Here is a 22,712-nt window from a genome sequence, read left to right as displayed (position 1 = left end):
CTGGTCGCAACTCTCCTCTATGAAACCTCACCATATCTCCTACACATTCAGCCAGTTTCCACCCTCATTTACAGTCTTGCTCATTGGGTGTTGACTCAAAACAGTGCCTGGCTTGTAGGTCCACTGTCCTATTCACTTTGTTCTTCCCGATTGGTGCTGGCGTAATGGGTACACAACATCCCCAATGTATTAACAGTTTTTTTTTTATTATAATTCCATGTCACTGTGGTGCATTATTGTTCACTAATGATCGGCTGTGCCCCGGTCTTGCGTTCCGAAGTAAAAAATAAACCTTTGTATGACATGTTAGAGTCAGGTGGCACACTGAGGCTGATCCACGTAGCAGGCTTGTGAGCCTCTCTAGCTTCCTGAATTTAAGTTAGCCATTTCCTATCGTTACTGTGCTAAGCATGAAAGTTCCCTGCCTTGATCTTCAGTGTCTGCTTTGGGATTGTTGTTGAAGCCAGATTCAGAGTAAAGGCTGGAGTTAACACACCCAGCGTAAACTCAGCCCAAACTCCGCTCAACCCATGGAGCTGTGATTGGGATCTGTGAAATACTTAAGCCAATCTGTCAGAGTAGTGAATGCCAACTCTTTGTCATGTGATCTAGTCACCTCTGAGTTTCCCATTGAGTGTTTACATGGTAGTTCTTAGGGTCACCCTTCTTGTCTCCCCCTAGCCTTTCAGGCTTTGTTTACCTCCTTTAACCCTACTAGGCCTCCATTGCACCCATGACTACATTGAAGGGAGCTTGGGGGAGCTCTTGGGGATCCTCGGTGTACCACCCTCCAGGCGTTGCTCAAAGGAGTGGGTGGCTCGCTCAAGGCCGCTCAGTCCTCTTTTAGGGTGAACGAACATAAGGCCTCTTCACACTATATTGGTGTTAACTGTGGAATTCTGAAGTGAAAATACCAAATCCCTTCAATGTGTTCCGCAACAGGTGGGCAGCCTGGTCATGAAATAGGCATGGAATGGCAGAAAGGTATGGGAGGATCTGAGAAAGGAGTGGATGAAATGACGGACCTTGCAGGATTAAAAAACAATGGGATGTGTGACGGAATAATGGGGATTTGATGTGTTATAAAAATGACAATAACATTCGATAAAACAAAAACAAAAAACTATGGGATTGGCAGGAGAATTTTATGGGACGTGACCATCAAATATTTGTGTGTCAATTATTTAGTTGTTTGGGCAATAATATCAGAAAGCAATGAGAAAGGGGGGATGGGATTTCCCAGGGATAAAGAATGGACCTTGTCTCTCCATAGGATTTTGTATGAACCTCCAACACGTTTCTATTGGAGATTGATGGGCCCACAAGTAAAACGAATGTCAAGCAGAGGTAGGGCATGTATAAGGAAAAAGAGGTAAATGAAATGGAAATAGAAGCAAACAGTAACAGGGGACAATAGTTGGACTCCCCATCAACACCCTTTGTCCCCTGCAAGCCATACAAAACGCAGCAGCCAGACTCATCCTCCACCTACCCAAACAATCCCACAATACCCCCGCTATTGCCCAGCTCCACTGGCTCCATATACCCCAGAGAATTGCCTTCAAAGGACTCTGCATGGTATTGAAAGCCGTCCATCTCAAAACTCCATCTCACCTTCATGGCAAACTCTAACCCATCACCCACACAAACACCGGACAAGCCAGCCACCACCATCCACACGTTCCACTCTGTAAACTCACATGCACACAAAACAAACATTTACCCTCTGGTTGCCCAAGGCATGGGACACCCTACCTGTGCACTACATCCTCCATCACCACTTTCAGAAAGAGCCTCAAAACATAGCTCTTTCCTCACACATAACCCCGCCATTCTGCACTGCTATCGCTTGTCTATCCTAATCGGCCTATCCTTTCCTGAATACATTTTGTGACTTATTTCAACTCCCACTTTTTCAATATTTTAACTATATGAGGTGCTGCAAGACCCTCTCGGAAGGGCCAGCGCTAAACAAAAATGCAAATAAATAAATAAAAAGATTAGTGAAAGTGGTAGAGGAGCTGGACGAACTACAGGGTGACTGGTGAAGAACAGCAATCATTGACATAGCCAGTAGATGTGATTATTGAGTACACTTTTCAAGCCTCAGTTCTTCGGAAACCCCTGCTGTGCATCAGGGACAAAACAACTCACATTTTGTAAGTCAATGAATGAGCGTTCATCTTTGTGAAGGCTGGAGCTTGGGTAGAGCGTACACACTGCATCAGTCTACTGGGCTTTCAGCAGGTTCTAGGCATGGTATCCCATGCCTTATGGTGAAAGTCCTCCTAGCGTTCCGTGCCGGGCTCATCTTTCCCCTCATCATTTGTTTACAAGCCACACGTTTTCATATAGTAATGTTTTCCTTCGCCACATATAAAAACGTATCTCAAAACAATGAATAAAAATAATACTGTCAACAAAAACCACCATTTAAGACTGTATCTTCGAGTTTATAGATCAAAAGTTTGTTAACAGTCAGCCACTCTAGGAACCGTAATCTGGGGAAGCACTCACACAAAGTTTCAGCCTGGTTACATCGAAGAGTGGGACAAAGTTGCATTAGAACGCCAGACTTGAGAGTTCTTCGTACACGTATATTAATAATGGGTGTTCTACGGGCAACATAGACTGCGTCGTTATAGGATGCGCTCTTAGTAACGTAGCCCGCGGATATTTACATTTGCTCAAAAACAGTGCTACGTCATCCCATACCAAGCTGAGAATTATTTTGGATTGATTTGTATGTCATTTGTAGGAATCATGGGTCTTCTGTTTTATTTTTTATTAGTTGATTATGCGGTTGACCGGGTATACGCTATGTTTGTGTCATAGGTCTGTCAGCACACTGAGGCCTATGGGCGTGTACCGCTTATGTAAGAAATAAACTAAAAGAATCCATCTGGGCCAATTCCATACTCAAAGACTGGCAGGTGACTGCAGTATTAACCACGGGGGAAACAACGGCTAACCCTTGCGCAATGTTGGCAATGCCCGATTCACTCCATTTAGGCCTTGGCCATCGACTCAAGCATTGAAAAGAACAGGGCCGAAGAAAAAGACTTGAGTTTCTACTTCCTAAAGCTCACACAAGAACTAGCAGCCCAGTGCTTCCCTCTACCCTGAAACTAAAAGTTGAATGGGCAACCGGCCCAGGGGAAACCTAGGGTACAGAGCTCCATTTAAAAAATAAATAAACAAATGACTTCTCCAAGAAGCATGTCGTCCCTCATTTCCCAAAATCATTCTGTAAGCCTGGGGATGGAACTTCGGGATATGAACTCGGAGCGACTTCAGAAATGAATGAGAATTCATAAGAGAGCGCTTAGTAGTTACCAACTGCCATGATTCTTACCCAGATTTGTCGTACTCAATGTATGACCTCAAAGGTTTGAGGCCGCGAGTCTGCCCAGGGAAATGCCTAATCCATGTCCGAGAGGTAGTTCACCCTCATAGGAGATGTGCTAACCTCTTAAGGCGCAAGTCTGCCCAGGAAAATACCTAATCCTTGTCCGAGAGGTAGTTCACCCTCATCAGAGATGTGCTAACCTCTCTCTTAAGGCGCAAGTCTGCCCAGGGAAATACCTAATCCTTGTCCGAGAGGTAGTTCACCCTCATCGGAGATGTGCTAACCTCTTAAGGCGCAAGTCTGCCCAGGGAAATACCTAATCCTTGTCCGAGAGGTAGTTCACCCTCATCGGAGATGTGCTAACCTCTCTCTTAAGGCGCGAATCTGCCCAGGGAAATACCTAATCCTTGTCCGAGAGGTAGTTCACCCTCATTGGAGATGTGCTAACCTCTCTCTTAAGGCGCGAGTCTGCCCAGGGAAATACCTAATCCTTGTCCGAGAGGTAGTTCACCCTCATCGGAGATGTGCTAACCTCTTAAGGCGCAAGTCTGCCCAGCGAAATACCTAATCCTTGTCCGAGAGGTAGTTCACCCTCATCGGAGATGTGCTAACCTCTCTCTTAAGGCGCAAGTCTGCCCAGGGAAATACCTAATGCTTGTCCGAGAGGTAGTTCACCCTCATCGGAGATGTGCTAACCTCTCTCTTAAGGCGCAAGTCTGCCCAGGGAAATACCTAATGCGTGTACGAGAGGTAGTTCACCCTCATTGGAGATGTGCTAACCTCTCTCTTAAGGCGCAAGTTTTCCCAGGGAAATACCTAATGCTTGTCCGAGAGGTAGTTCACCCTCATCGGAGATGTGCTAACCTCTTAAGGCGCAAGTCTGCCCAGGGAAATACCTAATCCTTGTCCGAGAGGTAGTTCACGCTCATCGGAGATGTGCACGCTATGTGTAGAGCTACCTCCTCCTCCTTCTGTGAAGCGGAATCCGGTGAAACGGGAAATGGAGTCTTACGTGTTGAATCCAGAGGAGATAGTTCTTGAAGTCTGGGCAACATTTTAGGGTTCGATGCAAAAGAATGGAGGGTTTTAAGCAGTTCTTTTGGCTCCCTATCAAAGATGCTCTTTTCATCAAGACGGTCCCTTAAAATTGATTGAAGACAAGGTCCCGTTGTCGCTGGGCTACACTACCAAGATGGGAGCCCAAGCCTGGCTAGTGTTCCCCTTACAGATAATAGCTATTGTATTGGCTGTCACTTAGCATGATACTCTCTATCATTTTGCGAGTAAACTTCTTGTTGTGACTTGGCCAAATGAAAACCCATAGCATCTGCAGCTTCTGCCGACCACTGCCTAAAAGGAAGTCAAGAGATAGTTCTAGATTAATGGCCTACAGAAGAAGGGACCTGGCAACTCTCAACAGTGTTCTTAGAAAAGCGTTCTCGCAAAGAGGTTGTTCTCATTTTCATCGCTATGATTCAGGCCATGTACTGCATGCTTCTTGACCTAATGTGCAACCTGAACTTCTGTGATTGACCAAAGATGGGTGAACGTCTATTTAACTATGGTAGAGTTGTGGGTGCCACTGATTGGAGGGCACTAGCTAGGCTAATAGGCTGACTCTGGTCTGGTGTGTGGAGGCCGAGAACTAAGCAGTGGTACGGAGGGAGGAGGCTGATCGAGCGTTATCAAAGGGAGAGCAATACAGGGTTGTGGGAGGACCCTTCTGTGAGCCACGTGAGTTCGGTAGAGGGAGGTTGGGGGTGACTATGCACAGAAGTGCAGGCGGTGAATGTGATGCAGCCAGTAACGCTGCATCCTCCATGTATCTTGAGGAGGTTCATACAGCAATGGGAGTGGTACGGCGATGGGAGTGGTCGAAGACGATAAAACATCAACGTTCACCTACCCTTCACTGCACAGCGAGTCCAACCCCACACTCCCGGGTGGCATCTGGCAGTACTGGATGCAGATAGTTTGGTTTATTTATTGTCCTGTGGTGATGCATAAGGAGGACCGGCAGTGGCAGGCATTTGCTAGTCTCTTGCACTTGTGGTCACTCACTGAAGTATATTCAAGGGACATGAGCCATGAGGCAACCGGACACACCATGGAGAGGGAAGATGGCAAATTTCCCAACTGGGTTTTTCTGCCATTTCTGTTTTTCTTGTACTGACTACTTGTTGGGCTTTGGCACTGGGTGAGTAACAATATCACAGGTCCACACGAGTGTGCACTCATCTGGGCAACTCTTACTCCCTTCTGATCCCATGTCAGTGTCTGCTCCATAATTTTATTGCCACAACAAAGGTATGATCCGATGAAGCGGCATGCGGCATGTCTAAAATTCCTTTCTTTGAAAAAAAATTTGATATGATTTGAGTCCCTCTAAGGATTTCAGGGCAAGAAACCTAGCATGTTTGTAAAAACAGCAAAAAAAAACTCTGCAGCGACTACTTTAATAATCTGTACAAACTCACAAACGCAAATAAACTTGAGCCAGACTAAGAACGAATCAGACGCCTCATCAGAGCTTCATATCAGCGGAATCCTGCATTCTAGCTCCAACAGGAGATCCAAGAAGTTTCTCACTGCACTCGCCCCACAGGGTGGTTGACTGCAGCTATACCCACGTGGTAGCCTACTGCCGAACCACCCAGTGCAACTATTAAGGCTACAGTTTCACATAGCTGCTTGCTCACAATTTTGCCGAACGGGCATTTCCATTGCAACTCTTTGCATTTCAAATTCCTTTTTTTTCCTCCCCAGATAAAACGATTCATCCAGCACAGCCCTGAGGAAGTGCAGTAGCTTGAAACACGTGCCTGCTAGGCACAAACATAAGACTAACTAACTTGGCTTACCATATGCCATCCTCTGTGTTGTAAACTGTTCATTTACTAAATCTTGGACAGTATTATGTTTCCATGTTTTGTTGACGCTAGGTGTGGCAGTGTGTTCGCCTAACCTTTAAGAACGAATGTGAACTGCTGTATTTGCACCCAGGAAAGGGCGCTCATCCAATCAGGTGGCTGGAAATGCAGACTAGAACACAGTGTACTGCCCGCATTTTCCAGCCATCTAGGGCCCTTCCCCAAGTGGCATTATATTGATTGTGGGGATGTACAGGGAGCCCCTCCCTGTTGCCTTCCCATATCTCCTCCATCTCCCCACCCATCCAAGCAGGGGTGTTGCTAGGCCTGGAAAAGAACAGGGGCTAAACTAATGTCGGGACTGGCGGGATTCGGGGCTAGCTATATCCTTTTGGTTGTAGCCCCTGAGCTTCTATCCGGGGCTACAACCAAAAGACCCGGGGCTATAGCCCCCTTAGCCCCCCCTAGCAACTCCTCTGCATCCAAGACATCCCACACCCTTCCCTACTTACCTGCTGTACCGTAGCTTTATGCTCTGATCACGGCAATCCGTCCTACCTGTGTCCGCCGCTGCAATAGAAAAGGGGCTAAGTCTCTTTTTTATTTACTATGGCACCGTCCATCTTGTTTTTTTTACTGGGAGATTGGGCTTGCGCATTCGTGTGAAGCCCAACTTCCGAAAAAATGTATGTATACAACTATTTGCATAGGTCGTATGCACTGTTCTTAACGTCTTAAATGCAGGATTTCAAGGATTTCCTATGTAAATTAGGATGAAAATATAATCTCTCAGCAAAATAGTTGGGTCCGAAGAGCAAACCAGATTCTGCAGAAAAATGCTTATGCAGAGAAGTTATTCCACTCATGGATGCATAAGATTGGCTGTTTCCCATTATCTGCTAATCCGTCCCACACAGTTGTTTTTCGCAAAACCGTGCCCTGTGTTAATAGAAGTGGTAACTCGGGGCACCGAAGCAGCAATGCCTTTCCTGCTGCCGGGGAGAACTGTCCATGTGTGCCACGCTGCATCTAATTTCCTTGATCAGGTTTTGGAATTGGGCTGCAACGCAGCAGGTCATTGAACTCCCTTGTTATGCGCGGATCGGCTTTACAAAATGTAACACCATTTATTTCAGTGCATTCAACGAATCATGAACGCAGATGGAGACTCAGCTAAAACTGCTGGCAATGCACAAAGATGTTATTAGCCAAGTGGAGTGGCTAGAGAAATGCTTCTAAGTTTTCAATAAACACATTGTGTAGGTGTAAAACTTTCATGATGCAGGTCTGTGGTAGGGGAGTCCTGTGGTCGGAAGCTCCCCGCATGCCGTGAGCCCCGGCATACAAATACGCAGTGTATCTCGTCCAGGCTCCACGCATGCTCTGATTTGAGCCCACGTGATCTGCCCGTTTTATTTGCAGCCGCACGCAACAGAGTTACACCACTCCACCGCATGCACAACTTAAAGGGGACACCACGCTCCTCCGTTTTCATAACAAATAACCCTTTAACAAATAACCACCACCCACTCAAACATGTGGCAAACACCTTCAAACACCCCACCATGGCGGGCATGTATCGGTCTCCACCTGCATGACTCAGGGGTCCAGCACATAGTCATTGAGGTGGGTAGGCCTCCGCCTGCCCTCTTCCCAGCTCGGGCTCTCCTCACGTGCATCCCCTTGACCTCGGGGAACCTCGGGGCTGGGCGCCCCCACCACCTTCATCCGGCTCATCGGCACAGTCTCTGCCCAAGGACAAACCCAGCCGCGTGCCTTCTCCTACTCTCTTGAAAAAACTGGCATTTCTGGTCACCATTCCAGTCCTATCGGAGGCCGTCACCATCGACCCCCTTCACAGTGACCATGCCCATAGGGCTTGGTTCATATGTTAGTTACAGTTTCCCTTGGGGACGTGAATTCTTTACAATCACCCAGTCTCCTGGGGCCAACTGGTACTGCCGAAGCACCATCTCATGCCCTCGCTTTCCTTCCAGCACCTCCTCTCTTCTTCCACCTAAGCATTGTCAATAACAGTGGGCTCCCGATCTTTGCATTAGGCAGCAGGCCCCTCTGGCATCTCCTAAACATGGCTTCAGCGGGGGCCATCCCAGTCGAGCAGCATGGGGTCGCTTCATACTCCTGAAGGAACTGTATCGGGCTCTGCAAAGACATGGACCCTGTCCGTGGTTGATTCGGGACACCTTGATGAACGTTCTCATAAATCACTCCGCCTCGCCATTAGCACGGTGCCAGACCGGGGTGACTCTCCTGTGATCAGACTGGGCAAGTTGATGGATTAGGTTTAAGGTTTTGTTGCCCGGCAAATGTAATCCTCGACGTTGAAACGTGTAGTGTTTGCATTTGTTCGAGTGGGAGTCATTTAGCACATAAAAATAACAATGTCGGCGCCGACTTGTTCGCATTGCATGTAGATTGCATTGTGCCTTGCTCCTAGCCGGGAGGATAGCTCGGGGGCAACGCACTCGTCTTGACGCAGGTTTGAATCCCGGCCCATGCTTAGAAAAGGGTTAATTCTGGTATTAAGCGCATTATAAAAGAACAATTATAAATTATGTTCACGAACAATGCATTCCATCTTGCACGCCTGAGGGTTTGCACTACAGGAAACCTCAACAGCACCCCCGGACCACGATCCACCAAAGTCAGCCCAACTAGGAGGCTTTCAGGGCCAATTGCAGATCTCCAAGTGTTAGCATCATACTGTATGCACACTTCAAACAACATCCAGTATTCCAGACGATGCTCTAGGACTTACCTGCTTTAGCTAGTACAGTATTCCAAGAGTAAGGGAAGAGCAGGGTGCTGCATTCTAAATGCAGACCAATTCAAAGTCTGAGAAATTCGGCACACTTCCCCCCCCCCCCCCAAGTTATGATGACACCACGTCAGCTATGCAGGCAATATTCCTATGAACCAATGATCTTTACTTTACCAAACAAGAATGTTCCCCATTTCCTATTATGGGTGCAACTTTACATTTAATCCCCTTCAGTATAACCGTCCGCAGAAAAATAAAAGATACTGCTTTGGGAATGCCAATGTAAAGCATGGTTATTCATTAGGTGGCCTTCCATATGTTTTGGACGACAACTCCCATGATGCTTTACCACTGGCTATGCTGGCTAAGTGTCATGGGAGATGAAGTCCAAACAATGCTGAGGCCAGATAGTGGTTTACTGTTATGTAAAGGCACATAGTACATCAATAGCTGTAATCCCACCCTAATCAAGACCTCCCTCCAGACTACATTAAGGCGCAAAATAACATTGGGCATGTCATTTGCACAAAGTCAGTTACCCATCTAGCATTCTGGGCCTACTTCCCGAAGCAAAGCAGTGCATTTCAGTGCCCAGCTGGTGGCATGCCAAGCACAGGTGTTACGCTCCTGCAGCTGAAGCGCAAAGTGCAATCCTTTCCAATCTCCTGCTGGCTGAAGCGCAAAGTGCAATCCTTTCCAAGCTCCTGCTGGCTGAAGCGCAAAGTGCAATCCTTTCCAAGCTAAACTCCTGCTGGCGGAAGCGCAAAGTGCAATCCTTTCCAAGCTCCTGCTAGCTGAAGCGCAAAGTGCAATCCTTTCCAATCTCCTTCTGCACCTTTGAAGTCCAGGAAGCCGTGGAAATCCCGTTCATGTTTATCAGTACAGTGCCCAATCCATTTGTTAAAAGCTTCTTGGCACCTTGGCAGATTTCAGCGGGTGTTCCTACCAGGTTGCCTCCTCAGAATAGATGGGTCTTGATATTTGCCTGGCATGAGTTTAGGTTTGTGGGGGCGGGGGTGGGGGTGGTGGGTTAACATCTTCTGGGAGCTTATTCCAGAGGCAGGGAGGGATTGCAACAAATCCCCCGCTCTTTCACGCCATTTTAGGGATGAACAGGCAGTTGGCCTGGGTGGAACACAGCCCTCTTTTGGTTGAGTACATTGTGGCTTTTTCTTGTAGTTCTTGATGGTTCCAGGAATTTTTACACAAGTCATGGTAACTTCAATTAGATCCTGGCCTGTACTGGAAGCAAATGTATATATTTCTGAGTTGGTTTGTGACTAGCTGGTCTTTTAGCCAAATACCCCATGTCATTGGTTAGATCATGGGTGCATAACATACGGCCCGCCATGCCATTTTGTCCGGCCCGCGAGGCACAAAGACTTTCCTAATGGAGGGCGGCCCGCAAGCAGCATCGGCCGCCTCCATTAGGAAAGTCTTTGAAAGTCTTCTGTTCCGGGCAGGACAAAACAGGGCGTGTCGGGTGTGCATGAATGTTTGTTTTTGTATGTTTGTGTTGTGTATGTTGAGATGCGGGGGTGGTTGGTGTGCATGAATGTTTGTTTTTGTATGTTTGTGTTGTGTAACCGCTAGATGGTCGTCATGTTCTCTTTTGCATTCCGGGTATTGTAGTACAATGGGGAAAAAGCAAAACCAAGTCCCCGAATTCAAAGAACACATCTGGACTAGATAACTTTCCTCTGAATAACACGGGGAATGATAAAATATATGACGATATACGGAAACGAGCGCGCGCGCACACACACACACACACACACACACACACACGCACGCACGCACGCATTTGGGAGTGAGGGAATGTGAAAACACGCATCCAATTGATAAAAGAATGTTGCTGCTAGGGACGTATTAAATGGTTCTAATGGTGGCTGGACAGGAACAACTATGATCAGAATGCAGGCGGTGTAGGCTCAGATCATGAAGGGTGATCATGAAACAATGGGTGAATGTTCTAGTTAGGTCTTTGCCAAGACATCCCTGCTTCAGAACCTGTCCGAGTCCTGTCCGAGTCCTCATAGATGCAATGTAGCAGAGGCAGTAGTTGGAATAAACCTGAAGAGTCACCTGTTAGAACAGTGAAAACCCAATAAAGTGAAGATCCAGAGTGAGACTTTTCAGCCTGACGCGGGCGGTTTACAGCACGCGCAGCTCCAATGGGCAGATACGATACTAATCAGGTTCCACTGACAACCCAGTACCCTGAATATCATCCAAGGAAGATCCAGACCCACAAGAGGCACACATTCAGTGCTCAGATCCATATGGGAGGTCTTGCAAACCAATGCAGATACCAACATCTTTGGCTCTCGTACTCAAACATCTCAGCGGCTTTCGACACAATGTTCCACTGTGCACTAATCAAAATACCCCAGGAAACCGGACTAGGCAACACTTTACGATGAAGAATGACCTCCTTATGCATGGAAAGAACAGAAACGATCAAAAGATTGAATATACACAATTTAGCTTGTGGAGAACCAGAAGAATTGACTCTATGACCGCTAGTCTTCACAACATACATGGTCCCTAGTCATGAAACTCATCAAGAGACAGGGAATCACCTGCTACAACTATGCAGACGACACACAAGTCATCTTCCAAAGTCAATGCACCAAGGGACAATGCAAATGCCATCTGAGCGCAATATACAAACCCAGTGACATAGAATGAGCAATGGGTTTAAAGGGGCGGTCTAGTGAACGACGTCATTACAGTTTACAATACCCAACCTGACATCATCAAACTAAGGGACATTCAGGAATCCCTATTGTTGGAGATGATGCACGATGAGGCATAGGGTGTAGGGAACTGGAATGCTCCTTGCAAAGGTACTTTGAGCTATGGCACTGGAGGGCGGGTAACAAGCAGGTAAGAGGTCAACATTGACGGCAACAGCTATTGGAAAACTACTCACGGATATAGTACTCCTGCACGCTGCTGATGTAGCCGTACACCGAGGAGTAGCCGAAGATCACCAGCATTATGACGTCCTTGGTCTCCAGCTCCACCACATGGGCGGTGTGCCCTTCCACGGCATAGTGCTGACCGTGCATGACGACCGTGGGCGTCCGGGTGCTCCACGACTGGCTGTGGATATCGAAAACCCAAAGCTCGTCTGTCACATTACCGCCACTGGATTCTATTTTGCCGCCGTACATGTAGATATCATCCTGTTAGGAAGGAAGCAAATCAAGCACAAACTTAACTATTGAAGTAACCACGTGTAATAAACATTTGTATAAATGTATAGTCTATTGGGTGCCAAACATTATCAAATGGGCCACAGCGGAAAAGGGATATGAGGCTTAAGCAGGCAGTGTCAGCAGAGCAAGAGGACATATTTTCTGTCTGGGATGAGTACTTGGACGCAGTGCTGGAGTCCGCAGACGCGATGCCGCCATGATGCGGGTATGCAGGAGGGATTCAGATTAATATGTGGGGGGGGGTATGGGACGGTACGTAAAAGAATGCAGCTGAGTTCTCAGGTTGCAAGACTACAGTTGACTTGGAGATGGGTATTCGAGAACTCCATATGCCTGTATATGCCGGTAAGATACCTCAGCGGGTTGAGCGCTTACTACTGAAATATGGAATGATCCACAGGTCGCAGGTTCAAATCCCAGCAAGGCCAACTTAGCCTTTCATGCTTCTGGGGTTGATAAACGAGTACCAACTTCGGTTGGGTGATATTGTATGTAAATATCTTCTATGTAAAGGGACAGAATGTACTGTTGGTGTTGTAGTTTTAAATGCTAATGAGTTAACAATATTTAATTGAATTCATATAACTGACATTGAAAAAATATATAAACAAAAAAAATATAGTCTAAATTCCAATCAATGCATACATACATTTTACATACAATACACATTAATTATTGTATAGAGGGAGAAACTGCCTTCTGGGCAGATGTTTACCTTTAGAGCACAATTATAACTCTCCAAGATAAAGCTATGTAACTGCTGGCTCCCCCAGGACATTCTATTAGTCTTCAAAGAGCACTCACTAATCACAGCCTATACTGTATAGGATGCTTGGAAAATCTCTTGTGACCAATTAAAACAAGATAAATGACCCAAGGAAGACTGTAAACTCACATGTCAGCAGCCAGCTTTACATTCTTTAGCCCCACATGGCAAAGATGCCCTGGTCTCAGCTTATACCTAAAAAACAACTCTTACTTCTTTCCCATTCGCAAGCTCGTTTCACAACCTAAGCACATACTCACAGACGAAAACCTGTTCCCTCCCATAAACGCTATGAGTTTATCATATTAATTTGTATGAAACAGGCTGGGGTGAGGGGTGGGGTGCAAAGGGGCAGAGTACGTGTATAGTTTGAAGCAGTGTCCAAACATATAGCAGATGGCCCAGTCCCCACACAGGGGGCGCTAGAGGGCCAGCTAGCATAGGGGGCTGTCCCTCTGCCCCCCCGTTTACATTCAGCCTCCACTCCTCAGAGAGGAGGCGGAAGCGGAAAAGGGGCAGACACACCCCCTGCCCTCTCAGGCCAGCTGAAACTAATTTCCCGCTTGCGGGGGAGGGGTCTTTAAATTCCAGGCCTCACCACAAAAACGGTCTCTCTTTGGCGGCCGGGACGCAACACCCAGGTACTAGGGGATGTTAGGATGTTTTGTGTGTGTTTATGTATTAACAGTCTTTCTTTAGGATAGGTTTGTTTTAAAAGGGGATTCATTGTTTTTCTTTATCTGTCACAGGGGCCGAGTTACTGGGTGATCCTATCTGAGGAGGAATCAGTCTGAGGATGCTAGCCACAAGCATTACCTGTTTGCTGCGGAGCCTGGAGGGTTCGACGGGCACTTACACCTTTACAGACAGTTGAACTCCTCAACAACAGCTGTGGCCTGGGTTTTTCGCTCCATACAGGCGTACGGGAGTTATGAACTGATCCTGGTAGAAAGGCTACCAGAGGCGGGTTTGTCCCGAGAGAACTAAAACTGGGAGTGATGGGGTAACCGGGAAAGACAGTAAACTGAAATGAGGGTTCACCGGTTTGGTTCAAACCCGGGAACGGCAAAGGGCCACCCAGAAATGTGCTTAGGACCAGGTCCACCTGAGGCCAGGTCACTGCTAGGATCGCCCGTAAGCCGACCCTGAATAAAGTGACCTGTTTCCTTCCAAAATAATCAAATTGTCTGCAAGTAACTTATTTGAATATATTGCAAGAAATGTTCCCGGGCGGTGGCCACCATGGGGCTAGCTGTGCTATGTTGAGCTCTGCAGCCATAGTTATGCGGGCTCCTTGGAAGGGTGGTGTGAGGGGTCAGAAATGTGAAGCAGACAACTTTGTGAAGGTTTTTCATAAGTTGCCATTTTATTACCTCCAAAGGTTGGATAAACGTCTCACTATCCGTATCCTGACGAGGATGTCCATGCCTATCAAAATAACAATAGGAAACACTCTAACGAAAGGATTCTGTCCCTCACACTTGTACATACTTATGGGAATTCAAATATAACAAAATCAACAGTTATTTTCAGAACCTGGCAACTGTTTCTCCTTGTAACCTGGGCGAGTTCCCCTTCCCCAGATTCAAACAGGATTTCAATGCACAGTTCAAAAGAATAAGGAAATTCCATCTTGCAACCAAGTTCCAATAAAGTTCCTCTTGCTTCAGTAAGTCTGTCACTTGGACTTGAGCAACAGTTCAAAATGTTTAACAAGTCTTTTATCTCTCCATGTATGGTACAGTGTTCTGCACAACTGCTTTTCAGAAGACAAGTACTTATACTTCCACAGTTCATCAGTATCAACAAAAAGGCTTCTGTCAGGATAATTCTGCAATAGTTCACAAAATACTTGCAGCTGCAATATTGATTGGTCAGGATGATTCCACAACCATTCACAGTGTACTTTAGTGGTCTTGCCACTTCTTCTTCAACACTTTTAACCACACCACAGTACTTCAATGACTTCCACCTGGACCGCTCACCTGCCACGCCTAACTCTAAAAGATCCCTTGCCCTGGTGTACTCACCTGCCAGAACTAATTAAACTACTACTACTTCTACAAGTACGTCTGTGGTACAGTTTTACTTCACAAAACTTGTAAAGTCTTTTGACTTTCCACAACATCACAATTTTGACTACTTCTTCTGGAAACACATGAGATACATTGGTGCTGTTTGTTCCATACTTTTGATTGCCGCATGCAATGCAGGTTATGCTCCTCTCCTCCTGAATACCTTATGTCAGAAGGGCAGTCTTGCTGCCACTCTTGTTTTCCCAATCTTGTACTAACCAAAGGCTGCACATGATTTTCTCTCACTTTTTCGTTTCTTTGGCTTGGTTTAGGCAATGCTCATTTAGTTAAGTTCCCCCTATTGCTTCCTTCTCCCTCTGACAAGAAGGTATATACTCAACTAGGTTATCAATTGCACTCTCTTGGTTTTGACAATGATGGTTTGCTTTGTTATTGCCCTCTTGTGTGGTTGGCAATTAGTCTGACCTCCCAAAATACAATGGGCCTCATTACAAGTCCAGCGGTAGTCATGCCGGTAAAACCGTCGGGTTGCTGCCAGACTTCAAATATTTACCAGCGCTTGGCTTGCTGGAATTACCGGGGGATTTAAGACCCCAGCGATCCCGGAAGTCAGGCCCTGGTAAATGTTAATCCCCATTCCCAATTGAGTCCAATGGGAATGGGGAACACGGAAGCACCGGCACCGTTAACAACTGTGCCGGTGCTTCCGTGTAGGTCTGCTTACCATGGCAGCTGTGCCCGGCAGGATCCCACCTGCGAGGCACAGCAACTCCGGCAAGCAGACCTGTAGTGGCACAGTTGGCTTACTGGCACAGTTTTTACCGGACCGGCACACTTATAATGAGGCCCAATGACACTTTTCTGGTCTGTTCGCCCAGTTCTTACTTTGCCACTTTCTCCACTTCGTATCAGCTTGGTATTCAGAATACATAGTACTCTGCTTTATATTAGTTCGATATTCAAAACACTTCTGTTTCTGCCACTTCACTCTGTTTACATGAGTTCGGCACCTACAGTACTGGTGCCTGACCAGCAGTCCGATCACGGAGTGCTCCAGGGTCACAATATGCTAGCGAACTCACCAGGTTTGGCGTGCACGTCCGCTCACTCTGCTGCCTTAAGGTCTTCTGCTTCTTTTTCCCCACTCAACAGAGCAAACTGCTTCTGTCTATTATCCCTTGCTTGCGCCGATCAATAAAAGGAGCATTTCTCGCTTCCAAGGCTGTCTGGTGCTCCCCTGCCACCGGAGCAAGCCTTATTGTGGGGAAGGCTTCTCAACTTCACACTTCCTGCCGGGCGACCTCTACAACCACAGCCTTCAGGGAGAAAGCTTTTAAAATGAAAGTTTCCCGCTGCGTGACCTGTGCAACCAAGGTCTCTGAAGGAAGAGACTCTCTCAGAACCAGCATCCATTCTGTAAATGGGTCCATCAGCTGCAGTTCCTTCAGCTGCAAATGCAATGTGGAGTTACTGCAATCACTCCACCTCCCACTACTGCTTTCTCTGCTGCTCCCTTTGGCCTGCACCCAAGGGGGCCTTTTATGCCTACCAGTCTCCCTTAGGTGCGGGACATTAACCCTATAAACCTGCAACTTGCAGATAAATTCCTCTGCATCTCTCTTTTTCGTCCCAGTACTTTGGGCATTGTGGGAATTGAAGTCCCCACTGTTCAACTTACTTCTGTAAATGGGAATATTGTTGTAAAATACATTTCTATCCTTAATTCCCTTTTCTAAAGGAGGATTATAAGGATCTAATGAAGGGTTTTGTTTGACAGGGAATTTAGAGTTTTCAGAATCTAAGATGTCAATATTTAGAGATTCACTTTTAATCTTATTTTTTATTTATTTTTAATGTGCCTATACAGAAAATGGTGTTTCAAGGCGCAACAAGACAGAAGGGGCGCTGGGGGACGGATGAAGTATAACAAAAAATGGTCCTTCTAGGCCTTGTGACATACAGACCGTGCAAGTGCAGTAAACAAGAAGTGCAGTGGAGTGGGGAGGTGGGGGCAAGTGCCGGTCAGAGCAGAATGTGCTAATGCTTAGGATGGAAAGGAAGTGCAGGTCAGAGTGGAGAGCACGCAAATACTGGGGGATGGGTGGACGAAGGGGAGGGCCTGGGCTAGGCGAGTGCTAAGGGGAGCCACGTGGACAAGAGCCAGGGGAATGCTGAGAGTGCAAGGGAATGAAGGTCCACATACTAAGGACAAGGACAGGGCTGCAAGGGCCCAATAGGGGTGCAAGCCCACCAGGCTATTGCAGGGGGAGGGAGTCGGACAAGTGCAGGTAAAGGGGCCGGGTTGGGGGGGGCAGGGAAGTGCTGGGGTAGACTGGGCTAAGGGGGCCTAGTGCCCTGTAAGAATTAGAAGGCACAAGGCTGCCAGTCAAATACGACCAAGGGGCAAATTGGCAGGGGAGAGGGAGTGGGAAGGAAGAAGAGAAAAGGGGGTCTTGAGAAGTTTCCGGAACATAAGAAGATCCGGCTCAAGTCTGAGAGGGGCAGGTAGGCCATTCCAGCGGGAGGGTCCTGCGGAAGAGAGATCTATCCCGCACTCTCTGCTTGGAAACGCATCTGTCCTGCAGAGAATTGCAGCTGGAAGAGCGAAGGGCACTAGCAGGGATGTATTTAGGGAGAGAGTTGGATGTAGCGAGGTCCCAGGCCCCAGAACGCCTTGTGGATGATGCAGAGGGTCTTGAATTTTATCCTCGCAGCAGCCGGGAGCCAGTGGATAGATTTCAGGGCTTGAGAGATGTGATCCTCGAGCTTGAGGCAAGGATAAGTCTCAGAGTCCTATTCTGGATTAGTGGAAGAGGGCAAAGTGAGGAAAGAGGCAGATTGAGGAAGAGGCTCCTCCTGTTGATCATAGGAGCTTTCACCTCTATAAATGTGAATGATTTTAGAAGAGGGATTTTTATTCCCAATACGTGAAAGGTTGCAACAGTTTTCACAGATAATTAGCTTTAGGAAAGAAAAGCTCCCTTGACAACAAGCCATTACACATTCCGGCACCACAGATTCTTGCTCCTCTGGGGGGACACATACTGTGTCTCTCCCAACAGAGTCCTCCCATTCCCTTGGGGACCGTGTCCTACCAGGTGATCATCTCGGCTAATAGCACCCCCCAGGGTCAGGATCAGGGAGCAGCTGCCTTCCCCTGGCCACCTGGGAGGAGACTTTACGTAGGGTCTTTGTGAGGACTACGCAAGGTTCGTCACAGTGGCCTCAAAAAGGGCCTCACGAATGTGTGTTTTGCATGCACTCACTCCAATCCCCGAGTGGGTGCGGAACCTTCCCTGCAAGGCACAGCAGCCAATTGTAGCGTACACAACCGCTGCCTCATTCCATATGCCTGCCTTCTGCTCTTACCTCACTCCACTCACAACATTGCAGGCGGCCACTCCTGCATATACCGCAGCCCCATTCTCAAGGCGCCTCCTGTGCTGCCTTTGCTCGCTGGTGGCGACTCAGAGTATAAGCAGCCATAGCTCTGTTTTCTCCTTGCTCCTAGTGTGATCTGGCTTCTGTGGTGCCATGGTCCTGTGAGGTGGTCTTTCACTTCTGATAACACATTCTACATATGAAGCCTTGTGAGTGCCAGTTTGTTGCCCTGTGAGGTACTCCCCATTTCCAGATAAAGCAGGTCACGTGTGTAAACCTATGAGTGCAAGTGCGGGATTTCACACCTATTCTGCAACCCTTCAGTCCTGCCTTGCTCCTGTCCTCGACTACCAGTGCTGTCCCCAGGAGGATTGGGACCCTAACTTCTCTCTATCTTGGGGGGCTTTGGAGGGGGGAGCAGGGGTGTTGTGGGCCTCTAGCTCCTTCTTCTTTTCCCTGTCCTTGCAGCAACTTGCTCCTTATTGCAACTCCCAACTTCAGGCCAGAGGACCCAACAGCTGCTAGTCTCACCTGGATTCCAGGAGTGGTACTAGCCGGCAGAGCCGCCCGCCTAGGTAGGTGTTCAGGCCTCGGGGTTCCCTCTGGGTTTGAGGAGGTAGGAGGAGGATTTGCGCTGTAAGACGTACCCCTGATAGAGCCCCCTTGTTTCCACAGCCCCAAGATTCACTGATGATCCTGCTACCCTTCAGACTACCTTCATCCGCTGCCAGCCATTTGTCTCCGGTTCCAAGAACCTCCCAGCTGGCGGTGCTACCGCCTCCTAGGTTTGGGAGGCGCGGCCCTGCCTGGAGTTCTGGATGGCCTTACCTTAGCACCATTGGCTGTGCAACGTCTGGGGAGTACTCTTGTACCACATGTGCTTTTAAACCTTACAGGACCATGGTGGCCTCCTTCCACCGCTTGCGTGCTTGTCGCGGTCACGCGCATCACCGCATCTGTTCTAGTTCCCACATTAAGGGCTTGCCTCAGGAATGGGAGGAGCCTGCACCTCCAAACCTTGGCCGTGACCCTGCCCTTCACCCTATTGCCACAGCACTTAGAAATCGGAGGAAACCACCACGAGGCACTAGACCAAAACCTGATATTATGAGTTCTCTCAACTTCAGTCATTGATTCCCCCTCACTCTGATTGCCCGGTGTAATGTGCCTTGTCACCATCACAGAGACATTAATGTACATAGAGAGCGGGCTTTAATGTCAAAGAGGGCTTTAAAGCCTCTGTGATTCTGCCTCTCCAGACCCATTAACACTACTCCATCTTCTCACGCCTCAAATCCCAGCTCAGGAGTACCCCTATGCCTCATCATGAAATATCTCGACATTGTGTTCCTATATGACACTTCATTCTAGACTTCTCCAGTTTCTAAGTGCTGTAATGAGGTATTAGTGATACCCCAATCTTTTTAATGGTGCTTGACTCATTGAGGATGAAAGCATAAGTTATCCCTGAAGCAGGCTGCACTGATGTCATAGACCAACGCATTACTTGTGTAGCTTTTCACCCCAGAGGTGGGCAACAGTACCCCACCCACCCTTGCGTTCACTTGCCAAAGTTACTAGCTCAGTCTTCCCCTTGCACATTGTGCTAACAGCCTGAGCAATGACAGGTACGTCTTATGTGAAACCCACGAGTTCTTCCATGTAGCACCCGGGTGACCCCCCCCCCCCTTTCAAGGTCCTGGGGGCTTAGAAGTATCTGGTAGACGCTCTAGCTTGCCTTAAAACCATCTCACTCCTCTGCGCTCTCTGAGCCTACTACAGAAGGACTGAGCCTAGGGACACCTTTGTAGTGTGTGCATTGGAGCAACCAACCTATCACACAAGGCCACCCCTACCTGCCTACCTTCGTATTGGCTATAATTCATAGAAGCATTCTAAACTCCTCTAACCAACCTCCCATACCACAGACTTTGGTCCTTTGAGGGCGTTCACCTACAGCGCTTTGAGACCATACCAATGGGAAAAGGCAATATACTAATGCCAAATTACATTCCATTACATGGACGTAAAACGCTTAGGAGGGCATGGTTCATTGAATGAGAATGTGTATTTTAGATTGGAAACAGATTGTACTGTGTAATCCCATATTCACAACAGTGAGGCTGGGGAGAGAGTGGACGGTTCAACACAGAGAGATTAATTGAGGAATTCTGTACAACAACCCCCACAGTGGCGACGGGGATAGGATTTCCATGGAGGGAGAAAAAAGACAGACTTTGCAACAGGAGTAAGAGTGCCAAGGCAGGCCAGAGGCCTAGGTGAACCAGCATTGGCCACGTGGTGAGACCCCTGCCTTAAATTCCGACCCCCATGGGCACACCTGCGACCGCCCCCCCTCAGGAGGCAATGAAGGACCAGCCTCCAGGTGTACCTGGAAGCACTCGGCGCAGACAACATGCCAGCAGGGTGCCAAGCTGCCAGGCTGCACAGTTAACAAATGCAGTGGAAATGGGAGGGCAAAGGGTTATCAATTCACTTCAGAGGAGAAGAATTATAACTGGGCGAACATACACCATCAGTTTGACAAAGCTTTCAAGAGAGTGGCCCGAAGACCACATCATTAAACACAACCTGGCATTCTAGAATAGGAGAAGACGACTGGGCGATGATGAAGGACTTCATGAACAACCTCCAAAGGGTCGATTGCGTGCAGGGCTGGCAACAAAGCAAACGATGCACAGAGAGACATCCTGCTCTTGGTGTGCAGAGGCACGAGTATGTGAAAAGCGTCTACAAAGCAACCACCCAACCCAGGACGAAGCCACAAGACAGACCAGCAGCACTGAATAAACGAAGGGGCAGCCGTCTGACCAGAGGCAAACGAAGGGGGAGGGTATGCCGGTCTGCGCGAGTACGATATGATAGGTAATTTATAACGCGCCTAATGCCCAGAGGTTTCTAAGCACAGACCCGGGGATCGAACCGGTGTTGCTCGTGTCGTCTTGGTTGCTTCCAAAGCGAGCACGTTGCCCCTGAGCTATCCTCCCGAATAAAGTGAACAGAGTGGAACCAGAGATGAGCAAAGGCAAATGAGAAACAAAGTCAGCCCAGGGAGAGTGTGCTGCAGGTGCAAAAGCCAAGGACACAAGGAGAGCGGCAAACAAGGGCGAGAATATGCTTGAAATCATACAAAGTGAGGCAAATCCGGTGGTATGAGGGATCGGAGACAGGAGACCAGTATAGCTCTGCATCACCCGCAGCACCCAGCAGGTGCCCGCAGCAAACAATGCAAGAACTTAGAAAACAGCCAACCCAGACTGTTGTCAAGGAAAACCCAGGCAGGAGTCAATCGCGAGTGAGGTCGGTCCAACAAACCTTTAATAGCAGCACTGGGGGATGAACACAGACAAGAAAAACATGTAGTGTACCGTATAATCGTGGACTCTGTCAACCTGCCCCAAAATTCACTAACCTTTGCACACTTCTCAGTGCATTGGTCTCAATGGAACAAATGGAAGATGTTATGACCTCACCAGGTTGGATTCCAGTCTCCTCCAGTTAACACAATAGCTTACTCTGTAGAGCCAGGCACACTCAGACACTCCAGGTCAGTTTCGAGTCTTCAGATAACCAACACAGATGCGTACATTAAATATGATTAAACATTAAAATTCTTATATTAAAAAAATGTGTTTGAACTAAGTGTAGCCCCTGTTTTCTGGCCACACACCTGGGCTGGGGATAGCACCCATCCCGCCCCAGGTCAGAGACACCTCCCATGATAACCACCACCCAACCCACAATCCCCAGGCCAGGCCAGCTGTATAGGGAGGGGTACAGCACCTGTAAAATAAAATTGTGGTTAACAGGAGATGGGCTACACCCCGAGTTCTTACCTTAGTAAACTAGAGACAGACAGCAAGGGAGATATTATAGGGACCCCAATGGGGACCCCTCTTTATTTATAAAAACACACACTCTAATCCCCTTCCTAAATTTCCCCTGATATGAGCAGCATCTAAATGGGGATTCTGCTCCATCAGCCCATCCTTCCTTGCAGGGGTCTCAGGGACCCATAGGGTAAGACCGCCACAATAGACCCCTACCCAATCCCTGGTTCCACCCACTGAAGTGTGAGGCCAGAGGATGGCCTACATGGGTGGTCCCATCTCCATAGGTGGCCTCAGGCAGACTGCTGCTTCCTTCTGCTACCTCACACCAGGGTACCTCCCTTCTACATTTGCTGTACACCTAACCTACTTAACATTTCCCTTAAATACCACCCACCCATTTTCCCTACATAACATTCCTACTCTAAACATTAACTATGATCACTAAAAATA

At 47.8% G+C, this 22,712-nt stretch overlaps 1 protein-coding gene across 1 annotated transcript in view; it reads right to left on the bottom strand.

Annotated features, from left to right (window-relative positions):
* The window catches only part of ATRNL1 (attractin like 1), a 2,575,823-nt gene that overhangs the window by 1,980,335 nt on the left and 572,776 nt on the right, over window positions 1-22,712 (bottom strand). The window contains exon 8 of the mRNA XM_069611898.1: window positions 11,937-12,192. Coding sequence (XP_069467999.1) covers window positions 11,937-12,192 — 256 coding nt within the window. The remainder of the gene's footprint in view (window positions 1-11,936; window positions 12,193-22,712) is intronic.

Source organism: Ambystoma mexicanum, chromosome 8 (assembly GCF_040938575.1).
Source record: "Ambystoma mexicanum isolate Mex_15411 chromosome 8, UKY_AmexF1_1, whole genome shotgun sequence".
NCBI classification, from domain to species: domain Eukaryota; kingdom Metazoa; phylum Chordata; class Amphibia; order Caudata; family Ambystomatidae; genus Ambystoma; species Ambystoma mexicanum.
The sequence above is the reverse complement of the archived record's forward strand: the minus strand, read 5'-3'. Positions and strand labels throughout refer to the sequence as shown.